Source organism: Theobroma cacao, chromosome 10 (assembly GCF_053813885.1).
Source record: "Theobroma cacao isolate CCN51 chromosome 10, ASM5381388v1, whole genome shotgun sequence".
Classification (NCBI taxonomy): Eukaryota; Viridiplantae; Streptophyta; class Magnoliopsida; order Malvales; family Malvaceae; genus Theobroma; species Theobroma cacao.
The window spans coordinates 1,756,640-1,782,133 of record NC_142648.1 but is presented as its reverse complement, the minus strand read 5'-3'; the positions used below and the strand labels follow the sequence as shown (position 1 = coordinate 1,782,133).

The 25,494-nt window shown below is 33.0% G+C and overlaps 3 protein-coding genes across 7 annotated transcripts; all 3 read left to right on the top strand.

Moving 5' to 3' along the window:
• The first annotated feature begins 3,907 nt into the window (after positions 1-3,907).
• Positions 3,908-7,627, top strand: LOC18586015 (disease resistance protein RPP8-like). Of its 3 annotated transcripts, none has more exons than XM_088802766.1 (3): positions 3,908-5,390; positions 5,481-6,993; positions 7,083-7,627. In XM_088802766.1, exons 1-2 carry the CDS (start codon positions 4,196-4,198, stop codon positions 6,944-6,946), a joined length of 2,661 nt encoding a protein of 886 aa, XP_088658892.1. In that variant the 5' UTR covers positions 3,908-4,195; the 3' UTR covers positions 6,947-6,993; positions 7,083-7,627. The 3 variants fall into 3 exon arrangements, with proteins under 3 accessions (XP_088658892.1, XP_088658891.1, XP_088658890.1); XM_088802765.1 differs by having other exon boundaries at positions 5,478-6,993; XM_088802764.1 differs by having other exon boundaries at positions 3,910-6,993.
• A 7,157-nt stretch (positions 7,628-14,784) lies between these two features.
• Positions 14,785-18,282, top strand: LOC18586014 (putative disease resistance protein At1g50180). Of its 2 annotated transcripts, none has more exons than XM_018129387.2 (2): positions 14,785-17,749; positions 17,841-18,282. In XM_018129387.2, the coding sequence occupies exon 1, from the start codon at positions 14,940-14,942 to the stop codon at positions 17,700-17,702; it is 2,763 nt and encodes a 920-aa protein (XP_017984876.2). In that variant the 5' UTR covers positions 14,785-14,939; the 3' UTR covers positions 17,703-17,749; positions 17,841-18,282. The 2 variants fall into 2 exon arrangements, with proteins under 2 accessions (XP_017984876.2, XP_088666738.1); XM_088810612.1 differs by lacking the exon at positions 17,841-18,282 and having other exon boundaries at positions 14,785-16,585; positions 17,023-17,188.
• Positions 18,283-20,728: 2,446 nt separating this feature from the next.
• On the top strand, positions 20,729-24,781 carry LOC18586013 (putative disease resistance protein At1g50180). Of its 2 annotated transcripts, XM_088802748.1 has the most exons (3): positions 20,730-21,007; positions 21,484-24,482; positions 24,579-24,781. In XM_088802748.1, exon 2 carries the CDS (start codon positions 21,667-21,669, stop codon positions 24,433-24,435), a length of 2,769 nt encoding a protein of 922 aa, XP_088658874.1. In that variant the 5' UTR covers positions 20,730-21,007; positions 21,484-21,666; the 3' UTR covers positions 24,436-24,482; positions 24,579-24,781. The 2 variants fall into 2 exon arrangements, with proteins under 2 accessions (XP_088658875.1, XP_088658874.1); XM_088802749.1 differs by having other exon boundaries at positions 20,729-21,007; positions 21,484-24,781.
• The last annotated feature ends 713 nt before the right edge of the window (positions 24,782-25,494 follow it).

Below are 25,494 nucleotides of genomic sequence, written 5' to 3'. Positions count from 1 at the left end.
ATTATTGATTTTTATTTAATCTTCTAAGTCGGCCATATTATTGATTTTTTTAAAAAAAAATATACTACAATCATGTCCACTAATGGTGCATAAAATAATAATACTTGGAACATGTTTCATGTTAGCTTAGCTTCCTCCAAATTTACTCTCAGCTTCATAAAAACTGGTATTCTTTTTAATTTAATCCTCTATTTTGGTCATATTGTTGATTTTTTTTTTAAAAAAGAAGTGGGAGTAGCTTGGAAGACGTTTCGTGTTAACTTCCTCCAAATTTCCTCTCAGTTTCACAAAAACTAGTATTCTTTTTAATTTAATATTCTATGTTGACCATAATATTGATTTTTTTTAAAAAAATATATAAAGTGGGAGCAGCCCACACTACAATCATGACCACTAACGGTATATAAAATAATCATACTTGGAAAATGTTTCATGTTAGCTTTCTCCAAATTTCCTTTTGGTTTCACAAGAGCTTGTATTCTTTTTAATTTAATCTTCTATTTTGGCCATATTATCTTTAAAAAAAAAAAAAAAGAAATGGGAGTAGCCCACACTACAATCATGATCACTAATGGGTATAAAATAATAATACTTGGAACATGTTTCATGTTAGCTTAGCTTCCTCCAAATTTCCTTCGGTTTGACAAAAACTAGTTTTTTTTTTTTAATTTAATCTTCTATTTTGACCATATTATTATTTAAAAAAAAAAAATTGGAAGTAGCCCACACTACAATCATGATCACTAATGTTGTATAAAATAATAATACTTGGAACATGTTTCATGTTAGCTTAGCTTCCTCCAAATTTCCTCTCGGTTTCACAGAACACAATATTCTTTTTTAAAAGAAGTGGGAGTAGCCCCACTCTACACTAAGCATACATGAGATAGTTTGTGGCAAAGAAATACAAGGAAAAATGGTTTGGCTTTTGCATTAGTAAAAAAACATGCTTAGAGCCCTAACTTTTTCTAAAAGAATATCCAAACTTTTGGCTTAACATTAAATATATGTATTTCAAAGAGTTAGGTTTGAGTTTCTTTTCAAATAAAACAAATTATTTGATAAAAGAAATACGAAATAGATCTTTCATGACACAAGAATGTAATTTGATTTTTTAATGGTACGATAATGCGTAAATATCATTTAATGAACAATAATCATGAAAAATATAATATAATTAAAAAATATTGTACATTATGATTTCTCATTCTTTGACAAGTGTAATTTATATGAAGATCCTATCTGCAGGTTACAAATTGTAAAAGATAAGATAGTAGTGACATACTAAAAATGCTCAAGCAATTTTGCTTGCTATCTCTCTATTCTCGGCTCAAGACTCAGATTGAGTTTCCTTGTAGTAGCTAAAATCCAGGATGTGATTTATATTGTACCGCCTCAAGGAATGTATGAATTAATGCTTGAATCAACAAAAAATAATATAGGCTTCCTATCATTTAATTTATTAGAATATGAATGAATAAGAGTTTTTTGAGATTTGGTTGTAAGAGTTTTTAGACTCTGTTAACAATTTTTACAAAAAAAAAAAGAAAAGAAAATCATTTAGTTTCGTCTTCTATTGTTTATTATACGTGTGGATACTTGGGCAATGAAATTGAGATACTCTATTGGATAGCCTATTAATTAACTATATTCAACTTTAAAATGTTATTTTTCTTTACTTATTATATAGTTAGTTGTCCATGTCTAGTGGAAAATGTAGGAGGTCGTTGGTTAACTTAAGCTGGAAGTATATATTTCTTGTTATCTTTGCTACCTTTCTCTTCTAAATAATTTGCTTATCCAAAGAAAAAAAAAAACAAACCAAAGATTAAAGAAAGAGGCAACTTGTGAATGGTATTCAAGGGCAGAATTTCCACATTGTTTTGTGTTATTGAAGCTTTGGGTTTTTGCTTAATTTGTGCTGCAAATAAAGTAAATCCAAAGGCAATTGAGTTATTCAATGATACATGGGAATCATAAATATTGACTAAACTTTATATAATTAATTATGCACATGCACATGGGAAGCCCCCTATGTGCTCCCCATGCGAGGCAACTTCTCCGTGCTGTCTGTGTTGCCAAAGCTGTCACTTTCAGGGCTTTTCGGTTTAGGTATATATAATTAATTAACGCCAGCCGGAGTTACCACGATGAAAGTAAGATCTGGAATTAGATAAAGAAAATAAACTAAAATATTTATATTTGTTTCTATATCTTAACGTAAATTTATATCCGTGTTACTAATAAAATATGTTAATATATAAGCATATTGTTTAAAAATTTTGATTCAATTTATTCATAATTAAGATCCACAAGTAATTATCATTAATTTAATATTTTTTTATTCACTATAGTTATATCATTATTGCTGTGATTTTTTAATTATATTATCATAAAATATTTACATAAATATTTTAAATGAATTATACATAAAACATCTCCCTGGGATTAATGATTTGGATCATGGGATTGTACCAAATCAGTTGGCCTTTCTCAGTCTTGATATAAAACAATTCTTTCTTCTTTTATCTTTTTCCTAATGTTGGGTTTTGTACTTGACCCTAACAAAGAATACCCGGATTTGTCATTTCTGCTCCCTTCTTTCTTTCTCTCCCAACCGCCTGTGTCTTGTCAATTTAGGCAAGTTCAAGTACCCAGCTACAGCTAATACTGTAAGCTTTGAGATGAATTAATGTATCAGTCTTTTTTCAATGATGTATAGCTTTGAAATTGATTACTGGCATTTTGATATGTTATATAATCATATCATACCTTTTAAGCTTTGCATGTTATGTTGTAGGCCTTAATGCTTACTAGTTTCTTCTCTCCTCCCCCTTTGATTGACTAGGTCCTTGTAGAAATGGTTCCTTTGCATCTAATTATGGGTGATTTCTTGAGATGAATCATGAGTATCACTTCATCTCCTCTTCATTCCTAGTGAGGCAATGTCTCTTTGTGTTTTCAAGACTCTTGATTGATCTTTTTCGTTGCTTTTTCCTGTAAGAGCAGTGGGAGTAGCCCACACTACAATAGCATACAGCACAAAATTGGAGGGAAAGAAGTTACAAAGAAAAGAGCTTTTTCTTTTGCATTCACCATTTAGATCCTAATTTTTTTTTTTAAAAATATGAATATTTAATTTAATGATAAATATATGTAATTATATTACTTTGAAGTGGTTCATTAAAAAACTACCTAGTAACTGCCATTAAGCTAGATGAGGACTTGGTTTCCCTAATCTCACCTTAGTTGGCGTATAAAACACAAGTGTTAAGCTAATCATATGCCAAAAATAATTGTGTGTTTATCCAAAGACAAATATATGTAACTTTAAATGTAAATCGTAATATTTTTACAAAAGAAATTAATAAATTCAGTGATGATATATAATACTTATTAATTATGCTACAGTTTTTCTGTTCTATGACTTTAACCCATTTGGCTGTTTTTCTTCTGGGTTGGTGCATTATTAATAGCTTGAACATAAATGAACAAAACTATTCTTAAAAGGGAAGAGACGAGAAGATCCACATTCAAGCCATCATGTTATGAAATTTCTACCAGCAAACATTGCCTCATTTTTGCCAAGTTATTCTGTAGGCTTCAATTTAATGCTTATGTTGGTGCAGAGGATAAGAAATAATATTTCATTCCATCTTATTTTTGCAGCCTTTCTCTTCTAAATTATTTGCTTATCCTAAACAAAGAAACAGGCAACTTGTGTTGGTAGAAAATTCAATTCTACGATTAACGCATAATTTCACTTTTTAATGATATGATAATGGTAAATATCATTAAATGAATAATTAAGGATTTAAATAAACATTAAGTGCTTAAGATTTGGTACTAATAACAAAAAATTTACTGGACATACATATATCTTCTTGAACTCGGAACATGCTTCATGTTAGCTTCCTCTAGATTTCCTCTCAGCTTGACAAAAACAGTAATCATTTTATTAAATCTTCTATGCATTGATTTTTTTTTTTTTTTAAGTTTTTAAAAGATGTGGGTGTAGACAACACCCACATCTTGTCCAATGTCAAATAGACAACACGCTTTCATACCGTTTGATAAGGAGAAATAGAAATACGGAAACCCAAAAAAAGTAAGGAGAAAAGAATACTTATAGTAGAAACAGGCGGATCAGTTTGAAATCCTAGAAAAGAGAAGTAACTTGAATCAGCAAGAGCAAATGGCAGAGGCTATTGTGTCCTTAGCTATTGAAAGAATATCGGATTTGCTCATTCATGAAGCTGTTTTCCTGCATGGAGTTCGTGAGGAAGTGGAAGGCCTCAAGGCTGAACTGCAGCGGATGAAGAGCTCCTTGATTGATGCGGACAGGAAGCAAGACCAAGATGAGCTTACCTGCACTTTGGTGAGTCAAATAAGAGATCTTGCTTATGAAGCAGAAGACGTTATTGACGACTTCATTCTTCAAGTCGCACATCAAGGAGGCTTTCGTGGATTCATCAAGAGATTCACCAAGCCTTCTCGTCTGCACAAAATCGGGGTGGAGGTCAAAGCAATCCAGACTAAGCTTGAAAGCATTTCTAAGAATCTTCTGGCTTATAATCGGATATCTGGAGCAGAGGGGTCTCGCTCTGTTTTCGAGATGCAGCAGGGGTTAAGGAGAACATATTCACATGTTGAAGAAGAGGATGTTGTTAGCTTGGAGGGCATCACAAGGCATGTTTTGAAGCAGTTGATGACAGAAGAAGATAGACTTCATGTCGTTGTTTCGATAGTCGGCATGGGGGGCATTGGTAAGACCACTCTTGCAAGAAAAGTATATAATCACATGGATGTGAAACGACATTTTGATTGTTGTGCCTGGGCTTTTATATCTCAACAATGTAGGCCAACAGAAGTTTTGCAAGATCTCCTCATAAAACTTCTCCCTCGAGAGCAAGATGATGATAAACTGGTAGAGACTCAGTTGGTGAAAAAGCTTTATGATGGCTTGAAAGAAAAACGATATTTGATAGTCTTTGATGATATTTGGAAAAGTGACGATTGGGATAAATTTAAACCTGCTTTTCCAAAAGGGAAAAAGGGAAGCAAAATTTTATTCACAACACGCCACAAGAACGTGGCGGTACATGCTGATCCTTGCAGCTCCCCAGTAGAACTTTCATTTCTTACAGATGATGAAAGTTGGAAGCTTTTTAGAATGAAAGCATTCCCAGTAAACAAGACAGAGTCTCATGTTTGTCCAGAAGCATTGGAAATGCCAGGAAGAGAGATGGTGAAAAAATGTGGAGGTCTACCTTTGGCAATTGCTGTGTTGGGAGGCTTGCTAGCAACCAAAAAGACAAGGGCTGAGTGGGAGATGGTCCAGAGAAACATCAACGCACGCTTAAACAATTTCCCACTACAAGATGATTATGGTAAAGTGAATGGGATTTTGAGTTTAAGTTACACTGAGTTGCCTTTTCATTTAAAACCGTGCTTCTTATATCTTGGCCATTATCCAGAAGATTGGGAGATCTCAAAAAGGGAACTCATTCGATTATGGATTGCTGAAGGTTTCAGTTCACCATCATGGGAAAGCGGGGAAATGTTGATGGAGGATGTAGCTGAACAATTCCTGGAACAGCTAATAAATAGATGTTTGGTTCAAGTTGGTAAGAGAGACCATACAGGAGTAGGTGTAAAAACATGTCACGTACATGATCTCTTGAGGGACTTGTGTGTGAAAAAAGCTCAAGAGGAGAATTTCTTAAGAATTATTCAGCCACCATTGAACGAAAGTGATGGTAATTCTCTTCATGTGACTTTGACAGCATCTATGGCACGAAGAATTGCTATTCATCCTAGCAAAAGGTATGTTTCATTGAAAGGAAAACATCCAAATTTACGTACTCTTTTGCTCTTTGAGAACGAAGAATTGATAAAATTGCACATTTCAAAATACAATGATTTCAAATTTTTAAGAGTGTTGAATCTTGTGAGAAATGATGTGTGGGCCGAGTGGATTGTGTCAAGTGAAATTGGTAATCTACATCATTTGAGGTATTTGAGGTTAAGATTTGGTGGAACCATCATCTTGCCACGGTCTATTGGCAAGTTGAAGAATTTACACACTTTATACCTCATAAATGAAGTACCAAGAATTCCTGATGTTTTATTCAAGTTGAGACGCTTGAGGCATATCGTAGTAGGCAATCTACTTGTATATGTGCCTTTGTTGCTGAGGGATACTTTAAAAAATATTGAAACTTTAAAGTACATAGGGAGCAAGAATTTAATTGAAAATAATGCAGTGCTCGACTTGACTAATATTCGGAGTTTAGGAATAAGTTTTGAGAGATCAAAAGATGTGGAGCCTATCCTAAAAGCACTGATTAAATCACAACGCCTTGGGTCATTGTACTTGTGGTTAAAGGATTCAATCCCATACCCAAACTTGGAACCCCTTTCTCATTGCCATCACCTATCAAAACTATTCTTAAGAGGGAAGATACAAGAAGATCCACATTCAAGCCATCATAGTTTGAGATTTCTGCCGGCAAACATTGTCAAGTTGACTTTGTGGGATTGTGAGATGAAGCAGGATCCAATGGCTGTATTGGGAAAGCTGCCTCATTTGAGGACTCTTTTCTTTGAGAGTTTCTCATATGTGGGGACAAAAATGGTTTGCTCTGCTAACGAGTTTCTTCAACTTGATTATCTTGGTATTGGGTTGTTAAAAGAGTTAGAAGAGTGGCAGATAGAAAAAGGCGCAATGCCACGTCTCCGGAGTTTAGAGCTGTTCCAGTTTTCAAATTTGAGGAGTTTTCCAGAAGGGTTGAAGTATATTACTGCTCTCCAAGAAATAATATTATTGGAAATGAAGAGGTCATTGGTAGAGAGGATTCAAGTGATAGATGGGAGAGAAGGAGAGGATTTCTCCAATGTACGCCACATACCCTCCATCCAAATAATGGGTACGGAGGACGATTGAAACCTCTAATTTTACAATTTCAAATCCTCAAGTCAAAGTAGTTGGAGGTGAGTTAGTTATTTATATGATAATCTTTTTTGTTTTGATTTGGGTCTATCCTTTCATAAGAGATGATGCCATTTTCTTCTTGGTGTAGGTAAATCTAATTGGCTCAGAAATGTACTATGCCAATAAGAGCAACATGGGGGATCACTTGGATTTGCTTTTCGATTGTTTGAAAGTTTAATTTGTATTTTTTGCTTTTTGATTGTTTGAAAGTTTAATTTGTATTTTTAGAAATGAATTGCTGTGAGTTTGAATGAACCAATTGTTAACAAATTTTAGATTTTCACAAGTGAAGATTATCCAATTGTTTGCTAGCACTTTAAGGGCAAAAGCTACTTAAAGTTCTATTTTCTGAAGTTGTTCCTATTTGTTCCACTCTCAATGAGACAGCAAGAGGGCTCGGTGAAACTGGAAATTCTAAGAAAGCGGATTGTCAACTCTTTCTTGTTAGATATGGGATTCCTACCTCCTACCTTATGAGATAAGGTATAGGAAGAGTCTTTGCTTTTCTGCTTCTTTGCTGCATAAATTATGTTAAAATTGTTACCATATTAGTACGCAAAATAAATGATGGAAGGGAAAAAAATATTAGCAGAAGGATTCGTATAAAATTTATGTAATCTGTTACGCAAGGAACTCGATGCACAGAGACAACTCTGTTAGAAATTAGCCGCTTCATTTCTCAATCAACTGATAAGCATTTCTATACATGTTTCAAAGACCAATCTCTTAGCCTTACATTTGCAAATTTGTGTGGACACCCGTTTTCATTCCCCGAATAAAAAAATAATAATAGATAACAAATAATAATTAAAATATATATATAAAAAAAGAAGGGGCTGGAAGCATGCTTGGCCTTTATTGTCAACAATCCACAAAGCATTGAATGCTCTTGGGCAGCCGGATTTGGGGTCACTTCCGGTGGATTTTCTTTGACTTGAAGGCTTCTGATTATCCAAAATTTTGGACAATCGGGCTCTATAACAACTCTAAAAATTTCAAACTTCAAAAGGAAGCCGGATGGCAAACCTGAAAAGAGAGGAGAAAGTTTCAAAAGAAAAAAAAATCCAGGGAGTGATTTAAACAAAAAATCTAACAACTAAAAATCCTAGAACAGGACCCAAAAATCTTAGTTTTTCACTTTAGCAGTCGGTGAAATACCCAACAAATCACCAAAAAAAATACTCCAGTTTCTACCAGCCGAAAATCACAATCAAAGCCACCAAAAAACAAAACCAAAAAAGAAAAGCCAAAGAAACATCAAAAACCGAAAGCCAATCTATAAAAAAAAAAAAAAAGATAAGGGGAAATGGGTTTTGTGGGGGAAATGAGTGTGGGAGTGAAAGGAAGGTTTGGGTAGTGTGAGAAGGAGAGAAAGTTGATGTTTTTGGTGTGAGTAAGGTTGAAATCTAGAGAGGTCAGGAGTTTGAGAGAGAGAGGGAAGGCTGAATATCTTACAGAGAAGCCAAAGAGAGTTGCGGCTAGAGAGAGAAAGAGAGAGCCCAAAATGAGAGAAGAAGGAGAAAAGAAGGTTTAGATAGCGTTTGGAAACGACGTCGTTTTGTGGTGTCTTTGGGCAGTTGTAGTAGCATCAAACGGTGTGTTGGAAGAGAGGAAGGCTGGTGGTTTGTGGGAATATGCTGGTTGTGGATCAAATCTCACTTGGTCCACTATATTTACTTAGCACCAGGCCCGCCCATTAAGCCACCTAAAGGCTTTGGTGCACCTTGGGTCAGAAAGAGCCTACACAAGATAAGGCCCTTCTCTTTTTTTTTTGGGCAATTATTTGGATTTGGTTTTGATTAAGTATATTGTGAATTGGCCTAGTTTAGTGTATTGAAAAATATTTTGGCTAAAATATGTGAATACTTTAAATAGGATGAAAAGAAAATATAGTAAAAAAGACACATAATATTTCACAGGAATATTAAGGGAGAAAAAAGAAGATTATAACAAAAAAGAGCAGAAAAGAAAGAGAAGGAATAAATGTCTTAAAAATATATTTATGGTGGTAGATTTAATTAAGGTAAAAATATAAAAATAATAATAAAATGTTTACTAAAAAATAAAAAGAGACTTAAATAGAAAATATGGAATAGATCCAGTCATAAAAAATAAAATAGACTTTCATAAATGAAAAGGAAATAGAAGAGAAAGAAAATATGTATATTTAATCATAAAAAAGGTAAGTTAGGTATGTAATAGAAATAAGATACTTAGTTATACAAATTTATGTATATATAAAATAAAAAGAGTATGATTTAGAATGAAATTCTAAATATAAAAATATAATCATTGTTTTAGAATCAATACCAATGATGGAATGTTCATTCGAAACGCGAGAAATCGTAATTTCTGATGAATTTTCTTAGGTTATGGATTTTGATTAAGACCCCACCAGTACGATGAGAGAGTTTTAATTTCAAATTTTGATGGTTTTAATTTTAAATAAATAAAATTATATACTTAATTACCAATTAGTCAAAATACAAAAATAAAAATAAAGAAGTAATGATAACAATAAATATGTTAACAATAATAATAACACAAAAAGGAATGGATACAATATGTATATGAAGTTCTAAAAGAATAATATAAACTAATGATATTCAAGATGATAGATAAATAGTAAATAAAATAAAAAAATTAATAATAATAATGAATATAACAAGAATATAAAAAGCAAAAGCATATAATCATAAAAAATAGACTTATAAAAAAAAAAGAAAAAAATAGTTAGTCAAAAGAAAATAGGCTAGATAGTTAAAAAATATATATAATGAAAATTGAGTGATAAGAAATATAGGCACAAATAATAACAATTCCAAAATAAAATGCTTAATAAAAGAAATAGCCTTTATGTATAAGGAAAATATACATAGCAAAATAGATAAATACTTAAATATATAAAAATAGGCAATAAAATTAAAAAAAAAAAAATAAAATATTTATTCATGATATATATACACACACACACAAAGATAAATAAGTTTTAAAAGAATAATGAAAGAATTGTAGGAAAGTTGATAAACAAACATTCAAATTTATAAGTACACTACACATCATTATTGCATTTGTTGAATGTCACGGCATGTAGACTTATTGTGTGCACGAGTTAAAGCCCTGAATATAAGACTTTTCGAAAGAGCTTGCAAATGTGAGTTTTTTCGAAAAATTCTCTAGGTAAAAAGATATTTTTGAGTCTCACCAGTGTGATGGGAGGGCTTGGAGAATATATTTATTAAAAGGCTTTCGCTCGCGTTAAGGACAGCATTCACGAAAAATATTATTTTTACTTACAAACGATTACCCCGATGATGGGATTTACCTAGAAAACTTGCGAAGACGAGTTTCTCAGGTATTTCTCTAGGTGAGAGAATACCCCGAATCCTATCAGTGTGATGAATGGATTCAAAAAGTACACTTAATAAAATATTTTCGTTTGGTATTATCTCGATTTTATGCCATACATGTCACAATTGCATCACGTGCACGTCAAATCCTTAAAAATCAAATAAAATATTATAATAAAAGATAAATTAAATAAACAATAATTAAGAAAATATAAAAATAAAATTAATGGTTTAGAATAATATATAATTAAATGATACCGTTCGTAGAATAGGCGTCATAGGGTACTAATCCTTCCCTGTATATAACCATACTCTCAAATCCAACTTTAAATAAAATACTTAGACCAGTTTATCGTTCTTTTGACGGATCTAAAATCAATTTAAGATTTCGTCGAATAGAACCAATTTAATAGGTGACCTGTGATACCCAACATTTCACATCTAATAGCAACTTGAGCTTAAGTTTTTGAAGACCATATGGTTTAAGCTCAAAAAGCTGTTGGACCAGTGATTGGACTTGGGTTGTTACATGACCAATCGTACCTAAGTGAAAAAAAAAGATTAATGGTGACTCTTTAAATTATCTATGTGTAGCAATTGAGTTCTCAGATCCGCACGTTACAACAATTTGTACTCAAAGCAATTGACGAAGCTGCTGATTTTCTTTCCGAAGAAACTGAACCTCTTTCATCAGCTCGGCTTGGTTCTCTAGAATGGAGCTCATCACAAGAGACATTTCCATCTGTCAAATGATTCCAAAAATTAGTGCTCAGAATACTCACGAGAAAAACAACAGCATTTGGTTCATTTTCTTTTCTAGAGGGAGGCAACTTCTCCATGGTGTCTGTGGTGCCAAAACTGTCACTTTCATATGCAGTGGTGCTAATTTGAAGTCTTAGTGCTTTGTTAATTATCATTAATTATACCCCACTTGATGATCTCATCTTTAATTTGTTAATTATCATCAATCTTATTCGAGGGATTGATTTCTACTTTGTGCTGCAAATGAAGTGAAGTAAATCCAAAGAAAATTGAAAAAGATAGAAGAAACTGAGACTAAATTATGTAAGTTCAGGATTAAATACTAAAAAAGACTTCATTTTAATTAAATAAAATTTACATAAATTTTATTGCCTTTTTTGTGGAAGTCAAAAATTGTAAAAGATTGAGGATTGAACGTTCTTAAAACAGAGTATATAATATTCAATTAACTGTCCTTTGTTAATTGCTACTAATAAAATTTCAACACGAAAGTTCCTCGTATCTCCATGAATTAATTTCTGAAATGAATAAATGAAGAAGAACCATCCATCATAACCCAAGAAAACTATATATGAAATCAAAGCAAAATATAGAACTCCTTCATGCATGGATGCCTTCACCATTTGACATAGTACTAAAGTAAACAAATAAATAAAGGTTTTAAATCAATGTTAACACATTTTAGATTAGGTTACTCCAAAATTTCCTCTCGATTTGACAAAAACAGTAATCATTTATATTTAATCTTCCATGTGGGTCATATATTATTCATCTTTTTCTCCTCCCTTTTAAAAAGAAGTGGGAGTAGTTAGCCACCCGGCACTATAATAGCATATGTGAGAAAATTGGTGGAAAAAGAAGGCACAGGGAAAGTAGCTTATGCTTTTACATTCACCCGAAAGCACTCAGCGCTAACTTTTAACAAAATAACTTTTGAATATTTAATTTAATAATTATATATGTATTTTTAGTAAAAGAATTAGATATGGATTAATTCTCTTTTCTCCATGTAAAAAAATCATTTGACAAAAGAAACGTGGAATAAATATTTTATAATGTGATAACCCATAATCTCACTTCTTAGTGATATAATAACAGGTAAATATTGTTAAATGAACAATTATTATGAATAATACATGATTAATTTCTTACATTATGATTTTTCATTATTTTTACAACTCTAGGGATAACTAGCTACACTCAATGAGATTCATTTCTTAAACTTTGTTTTCTCTCGTATTAGAGTTCTGTTTTTCATCTTTTTAATCTAATTATAAATAATATATGATTCTCCCTATCATTTAATTTATTTAGTGTATGAGTGGATAAGAGTGTTTTGCATTTGGTTCGAGTTTTAAGCTCTTTTGACAATTTTTACATCAAAAAGAGAAACTTATTGGGTTTGTCTATTTATTTGTGACTAATATTTTTGACCATATTATTGATTTTTATTAAATCTTCTACGTCGGTTATGTTATTGATTTTTTTGAAAAAAATATACTACAATCATGTCCACTAATGGTGTATAAAATAATAATACTTGGAACATGTTTCATGTTAGCTTAGCTTCCTCCAAATTTACTCTCGGCTTCATAAAAACTAGTATTCTTTTTAATTTAATTTTTTATTTTGGCTATATTATTATTTAAAAAAAAAAAAAGAAGTGGGAGTAGCTTGGAAGATGTTTCGTGTTAGCTTCTTCCAAATTTCCTCTTTGTTTCACAAGAACTAGTATTCTTTTTAATTTATTTGATTTTTTTTTTTTAAAAAAGTAAAGTGGGAGTAGCCCACACTACAATTATGTCCACCAAGGATATATAAAATAATCATACTTGGAACATGTTTCATGTTAGCTTCCTCCAAATTTCCTTTTGATTTCACAAGAGTTTATATTCTTTTTAATTTAATCTTCTATTTTGGCCATATTATCGTTTTTTTTTAAAGAAATGGGAGTAGCCCACACTACACTTAATCATGATCACTAATGGGGTATAAAATGATAATACTTGGAACATGTTTCATTTTAACTTCCTTCAAATTTTCCTTCGGTTTGACAAAAACTAGTATTTTTTTTAATTTAATCTTCTATTTTGACCATATTGTTGTTTTTTTTTTAAAAAAAAAAAACAAATGGGAGTAGCTCACACTATAATCATGAACACTAATGTTGTATAAAGTAATAATACTTTGAACATGTTTCATGCTAGCTTAGCTTCCTCTAAATTTCCTCTCGGTTTCACAGAACACAGTATTCTTTGTTAAAAGAAGTGGGGGTAGCCCACACTACACTAAGCATATATGAGAAAGTTTATGGCAAATAAAGTACAAGGAAAAATGCTTTTGCTTTTGCATTAGTAAAAAAAATGCTTAGAGCCCTAGCTTTTCGAATATCAAAATTTTTGGCTTAACATTAAATATATGTATTTCAAAGAGTTAGATTTGAATTTCTTCTTAAATAAAACAAATTAATTGATAAAAGAAATATGAAATAGATCTTTCATGACATGAGAACGTAATTTGATTTTTTGATGATAGGCTAATGCGTAAACATCATTTCATGAATAATAATCATGAAAAATATAATATAATGAAAAAAATATTGTACATTAAGTTTTCTCATTCTTTGACAAGTGTAATTTATATGAAGATCCTATTTGCAGATCACAAATTGTAAAAAATAAAATAATAGTGACATAGTAAAAATGCTCAAGCAATTTTGCTTGCTATCTCTCTATTCCAGGCTCAAGACTCAGATTGAGTTTCCTCGTAGTAGCTAAAATGTATGAAAGCTTGAATCAACCAAAAAATAATATATGCTTCCTATCATTTAATTTAACAGAATATGAGTGAATAAGAGTTTTTTTAGATTTGGTTTTAAGAGTTTTTAGACTCTTTTAACAATTTTTACGCTAAAAAGAGAAAATCATTTAGTTTCGTCATTTGGTTTTAAGACTTGTGTAGGGTATTCAAGGCCAGAACTTCCACGTTGTTTTGTGTTATTGAAGCTTTGGGTTTTTGCTTAATTTGTGCTGCAAATAAAGTAAATCCAAATGCAATTGAGTTATTCAATGATACATGGGAATCATAAATATTGACTAAAGTTTATATAATTAATTATGCACATGCACATGCACATGGGAAGCTCCCTATGTGCTCCCCATGTGAGGCAACTTCTCCGTGCTGTCTGTGTTGCCAAAGCTGTCACTTTCTGGGCTTGTTGGTTTTGGTATATATAATTAATTAACGCCAGGCAGAGCTACCACGATGAAGGTAAGATCTGGAATTAGATAAAGATAATAAACTAAAATATTTATATTTGTTTCTATATCTTAACGTAAATTAATATTCATGTTATTAATAAAATATGTTAATATATAATCATATTGTTTAAAAAATATGATCCAATGTATTCATAATAAAGATCCATTAGTAATTATCATTAGTTTAATATTTTTATTTTTATTCACTATAGTCATATCATTATTGCTGTAATTTTTTAATAATATTATTATGTAATAAATTACATAAATATTTTGAATGAATTATACATAAAACACCTCCCTGAGATTAATGATTTGGATCATGGGATGGTACCGGATCAGCTGGCCTTTCTCAGTCTTGATATAAAACAATTCTTTCTTCTTTTATCTTTTTCTTAGTGTTGGGTTTTATACTTGACCCTATCAAAGAAAACCCTGCTTTGTCATTTCTCCTCCCTTCTTTCTCTCTCTCCCAGCGCCTGTGTCTTGTCAATTTAGGCAAGTTCAAGTACCCAGCTACAGCTTATACTGAGATCCTTGAAAAGAGAAGAGTACTTTGAATCAACAGCAAAAATGGAAGAGGCTATTGTGTCCTTAGCTATTGAAAGAATATCCGATTTACTCATTCAGGAAGCTGTTTTCCTGCTTGGAGTTCGTGACGAAGTGGAGGGCCTCAAGGCTGAACTTGAGCGGATGAAGAGCTCCTTGAAGGATGCGGACAAAAAGCCAGACCAAAATGAGCTTACCCGCACTTTGGTGAGACAAATCAGTGATCTTGCTTATGAAGCAGAAGATGTTATTGACTCCTTCATTCTTCAAGTAGCACATCGAGGAGGCTTTCATGGAATCATCAAGAGATTCACCAAGCCTTTTCATCTGCACAAAATCGGGGTGAAGGTCAAAGCAATCCAGACTAAGCTTGAAGGTCTTTCTAAGGCTCTTCCAGCTTATAATCAGATATCTGGTGGAGAAGGGTCTAGCTCTATTTTCGAGATGCAGCAGCGGTTAAGGAGAACATATACACATGTTGAGGAAGAGGATGTCGTTAGCTTGCAAGGTATCACAAATGAGGTTTTGGCTCAGCTGATGACAGAAGAAGATAGACCTCATGTCGTTGTTTCGATAGTCGGCATGGGGGGCATTGGTAAGACCACTCTTGCAAAAAAAGTATACAAGCATATTGATGTGAGACAATCTTTTGATTGTTTTGCATGGGCTTTTATATCTCGACAATGTATGCCAAGAGAAGTTTTGCATGATCTCCTCATAAAACTTCTCACTCCTTCTAAAGAAGAAAGGAAGCTAATTGATAAACTGCAAGAGAACGAGTTGATGGAAAAGGTTTATAATTTGTTGAAAGAAAAACGATTCTTGGTGGTCTTTGATGATATTTGGAGAAACGAGCATTGGAATATTCTCAAGCCTGCTTTTCCACGAGGAAAAAGGGGAAGCAAAATTTTATTTACAACACGCCACAAGGAAGTGGCCTTACATGCTGATCCTTGCAACTTCCCAATAGAGCTTCCACTCCTTACAGATGATGAAAGTTGGAAACTTTTTAGAATGAAGGCATTCCCAGGAAACAGGACAGAGTTTCATACTTGCTTAGAAGAATTGGAGATGCTAGGAAGAGAGATGGTAAAAAAATGTGGAGGTCTACCTTTGGCAATTGCTACGTTGGGAGGCTTGCTAGCAACAAAAAGGTCACGAGCTCAGTGGGAGATGGTTCACAAAAATATCAATGCACACTTAAACAAGTTTCAACAAGAAGATCATCATTATGGTGGAGTGAATGGGATTTTGGCTTTAAGCTACAATGAATTGCCATTTCATTTAAAACCTTGCTTCCTATATCTTGGCCATTATCCAGAAGATTGGGAGATCTCAAAAAAGGAACTCATTCAATTATGGATTGCTGAAGGTTTCATTTCACCATCATGGGAAAGCAGGGGAATGCTAATGGAAGATGTAGCTGAACAATATTTAGAAGAGCTAATAGATAGATGTTTGGTTCAAGTTGGAAAGAGGGACCATACAGGAACAGGTGTGAAAACATGTCACATACATGATCTCTTGAAGGACTTGTGCGTGCTAAAAGCTCAAGAGGAGAATTTCTTGGAAATTATTCAGCCATCATTGATCGATAATGATAGTACTTCTCTTTACGTGACTTTGACAGCATCTATGGCACGAAGAGTTGCTATTCATCCTAGCAAAAGGTACATTTCTTTGAAAGGAAAGCATCCAAACTTACGTGCTCTTTTGCTCTTTCAGAACGAAGAATTGATAAAATTTCACATTTCAAAATGCAATGATTTCAAATTCTTAAGGGTGTTGAATCTGTTAAGAAATGATGTGTCCGAATGGCATGTGCCAAGTGAAATTGGTAATTTACATCATTTGAGGTATTTGAAGTTAGAATCTTCAGAAATCATCTTGCCACGGTCTATTGGCAAGTTGAAGAGTTTACACACTTTATACCTCCCAAATGCTAATGTAAGAATTCCTAATATTTTATTCAAGTTGAGACGTTTAAGACATATTGTACTAGGTGCTGTATTTACAAGACATGTGCCTTTGCTGCTAAGAGATACTTTAAGAAATATCGAGACTTTAAAGTACATAAGGGTCATGACTTTAATTGAAAATAATGCAGTGCTCGACTTGACTAATATTCGGAGTTTAGGAATAACTTTTGAGAGATCAAAAGATGTGGAGCCTTTCCTAAGAGCATTGATCGAATCACACCGCCTTTCGTCATTGTTCATTGATTTTGAGGATTCAACCACATGTTCAAACTTGGAACCCCTTTCTCAGTGCAATCACCTCTCAAAACTATACTTAAGAGGAGAGATACAAGAAGATCCGCATTTGAGCCATCATGTTTTGAATTTTCTACCAGCAAACATCGTCAAGTTAACTTTGTTGTTTTCTAAGATGAACCAGGATCCAATGGTTGTATTGGGAAAGCTGCCTAATTTGAGGATTCTTAAATTACTTTCGAATTCATATGAGGGGAGTAAAATGGTTTGCTCTGCCAATGACTTTCTTCAACTTGAATTTCTTGATATTTGGCTTTTATCCGAATTAGAAGAGTGGCAGATAGGGGAAGGCGCAATGCCACGTCTCCAGAGTTTAAATCTTCTGGCGCTTCATAATTTGAGGATGTTTCCAGAAGGGTTGAGGTATATTACTGCTCTTCAAGAAATGAAATTAAAATACTTTAGGAGGCCATTGGTAGAGAGGATTCAAGTCATAGACGGAAGAGAAGGAGAGGATTTCTCTAAAGTGCGCCACATACCCTCCATCCAAATAAGTGATACGCTGGAAGATTGAAAACTCTAATTTTGCAATTTCAAATCCTCAACTCAAAGTTATTGCAGGTGAGTTATATATTTCTATGGTAATGTTTTTTTGTTTTGATTTGGATCTATCCTTTTCTTAAGAGATGATGCCATTTTCTTCTTGGTGTAGGTAAATCTAATCGGCATTGAAATACATTTAGTGCCAATAAGGTGGCGACTTGATAGGAGGTGAGGTTGGATACATAATTTCCAAGGATTATGAGGTGATCGAGTCCTCTGCTTTTTGGTTTTCAATGGGATGATTCAAACTTCTCTCTGGTTTCATTCGACTTTGTTTGCTTGGTGATGCCACGGTTGTTGTGATGTTTACTATTGGCTGATTTCCTCTTTTGATTGGTTTGGACATTTTTGCTTTGGAGCTGCCGTGGTGTCTTTGTGTTGTTGTTTTTGGAGCATCTCCCTGGTTCTGTTTCTCTGTGATGTTGGTTAAGGAAATGTTATGAACCTGGTGGTGTGCTGCTTGTGTTCCTTGTTGATGATGTCTTTGTCTCGGGTGTTTTCTGGTTGAGCGTTTTGGATGAATGAGGCTCTTTGTCTTTTCTTTTTATGAATTGTGAGAGCGTGTAAGTGTTGAAGGTTCCTCATATCTCCATGAATTGATTATTGAAATGAATAAATTAAGAGGAACCATCATAACCCAAGAAAACTATGAAATCAAAGCAAAACATAAAACTCCTACTTCATGGATGCCTTCACCATTTCACATGGTACCCAAGTAGAAAAATAATTAAGGTTTTATCCTTTATTTTCATTTTGTGTGTTACTCTTAATCTTAAAACTTAATAGTAAAATTATGTACCAAAAAGTTTGTGCCCATATTTTAAATTATTGAGATAATACTATAATATACTTTTATCAAATAATTTTAAAGAGTTGGATTCAAATCTTCTCTTCTTTTACTATCTTACCAAAAGGAGTAGGCAAGCAATGTAATAAAAATAAACAATTTGGGTTTGGGTACAATAGGTGGGGACTTGATATGAGCCGAGGTTGGATGCCTTATTTGATCACGAAATGCAACCGTGTTAATAAGAGCAACAAGGGGGCAGCTTAATTTGCTTTTGATTGTTGTTGTTGTTGAATTAATGGTATGAAACAATCACTTAATTTTCCAAGGATTAAGAGCTGATCAACTCCTGATCTGCTTTTTGGTTTTCAGTGGGATGATTTCCTCTTTTGATTGGTTTGGACATTTTTGCTTTGGAGCTGCCATGTTGTCTGTGTTGTTGTATTCGGAGCATCTCCCTGCCTCTGTTCCTCTGTGATGGTGGTTAAGGAAATGTTATGAACCTGGTGGTGTGCTGCTTGTGTTCCTTGTTCATCATGTCTTTGTCTCGTCTGTCTTCTGGTTGAGCTCTTTGGTTAATATAGGCTAAGCTTTAGAAAGAGTTTAACATAAATAATTGAGAGAAAAAGGCTACCCCCAATACCATGTTCTATATTAGTCTTTTCAAACATAGTAACTTCGATTTTTGGTGTTGATTTAACATATATTCTTTTTAATTTAATCTTTTATGTCGGGAATTTTATTGATTTTGTTTAAAAAAAGAAGAAGTGGTAGTAGCCCTCACTACAATCACCAATACTTAGAACATGTTTGATGTTAGTTTCCTCCAAAATTCCTCTCGGTTTGACAAAAAATAATATTCTTTTTTTATTTAATCTTCCATGTCGGCCATATTATGGATCTTTTTCTTCTCCCTTTTTAAAAGAAGTGGCATTAGCTCACACCACAATAAGCATATATGAGAAAGTTTGTGGAAAACAAGGTACAAGGGAAAGAGCTTTGGCTTTTGCATTAGTATAAAAAAAAAGCTCAGAGCCCTAACTTCTTCGTAAGAATTTTGGTTCAAATAATAAACATATCTATTTCAAAGAGTTGGATTAGAATTTTATTTTTAAATAGAAAAAATTATTTAACAAAAAAACGTAAAATAAATCTTTTATGACATGATAACACAATTTAATTTCTCGGTAATATGATAACGTGCAAATATTATTTAATGAACAATAATCACGAAAAATATACTATAATTAAAAAAAATTATTGTGTCTTTACCGGCAAGGTTAATTTTTTACATTATGTTTTCTCATTCTTTGACAAGTGTAATTTATATCATGAACCAACTTCCAAGTCACAAACTGTAATTTATACATATGGAAGAAACAGGCGGATCAGTTTTAAATCCTAGAAAAGAAAAGTAAGTTGAATCAGCAAGAGAAATGGAAGAGACTATTATATCCTTAGCTATTGAAAGAATATCGGATTTACTCATTCATGAAGCTGTTTTCCTGCATAAATGAGGATTGGACCTTCTTAAAACAGAGTAATACTCTAAAAAATAAGTAGTATTCAATGAACTATCCTTTGCTAATTGCTATTATTAAAATTTCAAGATGAAGGTTCCTCATATCTCCATGAAAGGATTTCTAAAATGAATAACTGAAGAGGAACGATCATAACATAAAACTCCTTTATTCATGAATGCCTTCACCAATCCACATAGTACCCAAGTCAAAAAATAATTAAGGTTTCCTCTGTAATAAACTAACTAAATCGAGATAGATAATATGTCCTTTTTGCTGTCAATTAGTTGAATATTTTTATATGTTTAATGCTTTGTTAAATGAATATTATTTATTTTTTTTATATCATATGATATTGACATGACATACTGATATGTCATAATATATATTTTTATAATTAATGATTAATTAGTAACTGTAATGAAAATATCATTTGTCATTTTGTATTACGTAATATATTGATATATAATAATAAATGATGACGTACCATATTGATATAACATATTAAAATGATTATGTATATTTTCACCTTTCACGTCAATACTACATAAGCATTATATAAATATAAAAATAATAAATAATATTTTAATTAATAATTATTAATTGATTATGAAATATAAAAACTTGTTTGATTTTGTAATGAAAATTTTACCAAAAAAATGGACCCATGTAAGCTGGTTTGAGTCATAAGTTGACTATGGCTCCTTCCAGACCAATACTCCATTGAAAAAACACACAGCCTCTGGGCCTCGATCTGGCTTCATTATCCATCGCCCATTGACAAATGATCCATTTTGGGTGAATAGGCAACGATTCGCCCGCGAATCTGCGAACAACTCGAGCCGCGAGTCTCCACCCTCCGGTTTCCTCTTGCGGCTTTTTTTTCCTTTTTGGTTGTGGATGAAGAAGAGCTGCTTGTTAAATTTGTGATTGATTCCATGGATCTTGAAAGCAATAGGTTTGGAAGAGGTAAGATTCCTTTCTCTTTTTGTTTTCTTTTTTTCGAAGAATTAAGTAGTAATAATTTTTGGATTTAATGATACTGGTTCATGGTTTTTTTTTTTTTGGATATAGGTGAATGATGATGATAAATTTGTTTGTTTATTTACGAATTTATGTTACGAATTTATAATTACTACTATTATTGAAGCAAGAAAGAGTTGAATTTGAATAAGCCAATTTGGCCCTTTAAAAAAAATTGTACAGGCCATATTATATCTGACAAGTCCCCAATAATAAACTAATTAAATCGAGGTAGATAATATGTCATTGTGGCTGTAAATTAGTTGAATATTTGATAAGTCGGCAGGGTGTAATTCAAAACGTATTGAGGTCATGGCTTAGCTGTAAAAGAAAAGGGGTTACTTTGTATGCTTTTGGTGGTTACACCTACGTCTCTTGTGCTTCTCTTGGGTTTTTATGATTTCCTTATTTTGATTGAATAGGTCCTAGTAAGTAGTTCCTTGTATCTTGTTGGTGGTGATATGTTGAGATTAATCAAGAAATGAGGTTGAAGCTCCCTTTGTGCTCCTACTTAGCACCAGCCTTTGCTTCATTGTCTTCCAAGTGAGGCACAGCTAATACTGAGATCCTTGAAAAGAGAAGAGTACTTTGAATCAACAGCAGAAATGGAACAGGCTATTGTGTCCTTAGCTATTGAAAGAATATCCGATTTACTCATTCATGAAGCTGTTTTCTTGCTTGGAGTTCGTGAGGAAGTGGAGGACTTAAAGGCTGAACTGGAGCGGATGAAGAGCTCCTTGAAGGATGCAGACAATAAGAAGCAAGACCAAAATGAGCTTACCCGCACTTTGGTGAGACAAATCATAGATCTTGCTTATGAAGCAGAAGATGTTATTGACAACTTCATTCTTCGATTTGCACATCAAGGAGGCTTTCATGGAATCATCAAGAGATTCACCAAGCCTTTTCATCTGTACAAAATCGGGGTGAAGGTCAAAGCAATCCAGACTAAGCTTGAAGGCCTTTCTAAGGGTCTTCCAACTTATAATCAGATATCGAGTGGAGAGGGGTCTAGCTCTATTGCCAAGATGCAGCAGCAGTTAAGAAGAACATATATACATGTTGAGGAAGAGGATCTTGTTAGCTTGGAGCGTATCACAAATGAGGTTTTGGCTCAGTTGATGACCGAAGAAGATAGACTTCATGTTGTTGTTTCAATTGTTGGCATGGGGGGCATTGGTAAGACCACTCTCGCAAAAAAAGTATATAAGCATATTGATGTGAAACGACGTTTTGATTGTTGTGCTTGGGCTTTTATATCTCAACAATGTATACTAAGACAAGTTTTGCAAGGTCTCCTCATAAAACTTCTCTCTCCTTCTAAAGAAGAAAGGGAGTTAATTGATAAACTGGAAGAGAACGAGTTGATGGAAAAGGTTTATGATTTTTTAAAAGAAAAACGATACTTGGTGGTCTTTGATGATATTTGGAGAAAAGAGCATTGGAATAGTCTTAAACATGCTTTTCCACGAGGAAAAGAGGGAAGCAAAATTTTATTCACAACACGCAACAAGGAAGTGGCGTTACATGCTGATCCTTGCAACTCCCCAATAGAGCTTCAATGTCTTACAGATGATGAGAGTTGGAAGCTTTTTAGAATGAAAGCATTCCCAGGAAAGAAGACAGAGTTACATGCTTGCGCAAAAGAATTGGAGATGCTAGGAAGAGAGATGGTGGAAAAATGTGGAGGTCTACCTTTGGCAATTGCTACGTTGGGAGGCTTGCTAGCAACAAAAAGGTCACGAGCTCAATGGGAGACGGTTCACCAAAATATCAATGCACACTTAAACGAGTTTCAACAACAAGATCATCATTATGGTGGAGTGAATTGGATTTTGGTTTTAAGTTATAATGAGTTGCCCTTTCATTTAAAACCATGTTTCCTATATCTTAGCAATTATCCAGAAGATTGGGAGATTTCAAAGAAGGAACTCATTCGATTATGGATTGCAGAAGGTTTCATTTCACCATCATGGGAAAGTGGGGGAATGTTGATGGAGGATGTAGCTGAACAATTCCTAGAAGAGCTAATAAATAGATGTTTGGTTCAAGTTGGCAAGAGGGACCATACAGGAACAGGTGTGAAAACATGTCACGTACATGATCTCTTGAGGGACTTGTGTGTGCTAAAAGCTCGAGAGGAAAATTTCTTAGAAATCATTCGTCCATCATTGATCGAAAACGATGGTAATACTCTTCATGTGACCTTGACACCATCTATGGCACGAAGAATTGCTATTCATCCTAGCAAAAGGTATGTCTCTTTGAAGGGAAAACATCCAAGTTTACGTTCTCTTTTGCTCTTCCAAAATGAGAAATTGATAGAATTGCACATTTCAAAATGCAATGATTTCAAATTCTTAAGGGTGTTGAATCTTGCGAGAAATGATATGCTGTCCAAGTGGCATGTGTCAAGTGAAATTGGTAATCTACATCATTTGAGGTATTTGAGGTTAAGATCTACTGGAACCATCATCTTGCCACGGTCTATTAGCAAGTTGAAGAATTTACACACTTTATACCTCCTAAATGAAGTACCAAGAATTCCTGATGTTTTATTCAAGTTGAGACGCTTAAGGCATATTGTAGTAGGTGATATATATGATTATGTGCCTTTGTTGCTGAGGGATACTTTAAAAAATATTGAAACTTTAAAGTACATAAAGGGCAAGAGTTTAATCGAAAATAATGCAGTGCTCGACTTGAGTAATATTCGGAGTTTAGGAATAAGTTTTGAGAGATCAAAAGATGTGGAGCCTATCATAAAAGCACTGATTGAATCACAACGCCTTAGGTCATTGTACATGTGGTTGGAGGATTCAATCCCATATCCAGACATGGAACCCCTTTCTCATTGCCATCACCTATCAAAACTATTTTTAAGAGGGAAGTTACAAGAAGATCCACATTCGAGCCATCATCTTTTGAAATTTCTGCCAGCAAACATTATCAAGTTATCTTTGATAGGTTGTAAGATAAAGCAGGATCCAATGGCTGTATTGGGAAAGTTGCCTCATTTGAGGACTCTGCGCTTATTTGCTTACTCATATTCGGGGATTAAAATGGTTTGCTCAGCGAATGATTTTCTTCAACTTGATTTTCTTCGAATTTGGAATCTACCAGAATTAGAAGAGTGGCAGATAGAAGACGGCGCAATGCGACATCTTCGGATTTTAATTCTGGGCTGGGTTTCAAATTTGAAGATTTTTCCAGAAGGGTTGAGGTATATTACTGCTCTCCAAGAAATGAAATTAGAGAGAATGAAGAGGTCTTTAGTAGAGAGGATTCAAGTGATAGAAGGAAGAGAAGGAGAGGATTTCTTTAAAGTGTGCCACATACCCTCCATCCGAATAATGCATACAGAGAAGGACTGAAAACTCTAATTTTGCAATGTCAAATCCTCAACTCAAAGTGGTTGCAGGTGACTTCGATATTTATATGATAATTTTTTTTTTTTTGGTTTTGATTGGGGTCTATCCTTTTCATAAGAGATGATGCCATTTTCTTCTTGATGTAGTTAACTCTAATCGGCCCAGAAATGTACTCTGCCAATAAAGGCAGCAAGGGGGATCACTTGGATTTGCTTTTTGATTGTTCAAAAGTTTAATTTGTATTTTTTTTTTTAATAACTGAATCTAATGATCAAGTGCTTTTTAGAAATGAATTGCTGTGAATTTGAATGAACAGATTATTAGTTAATTATAGATATTCACAAGTGAAGATTATCCATTTGTTTGCTAGTACTTAAAGGCAAAAGCTATTGAAAGTCTTGTTTTCTGAATTTTATTTCTATGTTTTGTTCTTTTTAGAGATTTTTTTTCTTGTTTATTGTATTAGCTTTGAGATGAATTAATGTATCAGTCTTTTTTCAATAATATTTAGCACTTTGATATTATATAATCATATCTTTATTTGACAAAAGAGATATTTGATTATTTGATTTAATAGTAAATATGTATGTATTTTTTTGAAAGCTGTATGTACACTTATTCAAAGAATTGGATTTGATTTTTCTTTTCTCTAAATAAAGAAAATGCATTGATAAAAAAAACACTAAATAAATATCTTGTGACGAGATAATACATAATTTCATTTATATATAAAACGATAATATGGGTAAAAAAACAAAAAATATTTCATTCTATCTTATTTTTGCAACCTTTTACTTCTAGATTATTTGCTTATCCAAAAAAAAAAAAAAACAAAAGATTAAAGAAAGGGACAACTTGTGTATAGTTCCACATTGTTTTGTGTTATTGAAGCTTTGGGTTTTTGCTTAATTGTGCTGCAATTAAAGTAAATCCAAAGAAATTGAAAAAGATGGAAGAAAATTGAGTTATTCAATGTGACAAGGGAATCATAAATATTTGCTAAGGTATATATAAATAACTATGCATTCAATCATTGTTAGGTTTTGGCAATTACTGCTTTAA

What these genes read in the sequence shown, in the direction of transcription:
- LOC18586015 (XM_088802764.1), top strand. Translation starts at nt 4,196, where the DNA reads ATGGCAGAGGCTATTGTGTCCTTAGCTATTGAAAGAATATCGGATTTG.
- LOC18586014 (XM_018129387.2), top strand. Translation starts at nt 14,940, where the DNA reads ATGGAAGAGGCTATTGTGTCCTTAGCTATTGAAAGAATATCCGATTTA.
- LOC18586013 (XM_088802749.1), top strand. Translation starts at nt 21,667, where the DNA reads ATGGAACAGGCTATTGTGTCCTTAGCTATTGAAAGAATATCCGATTTA.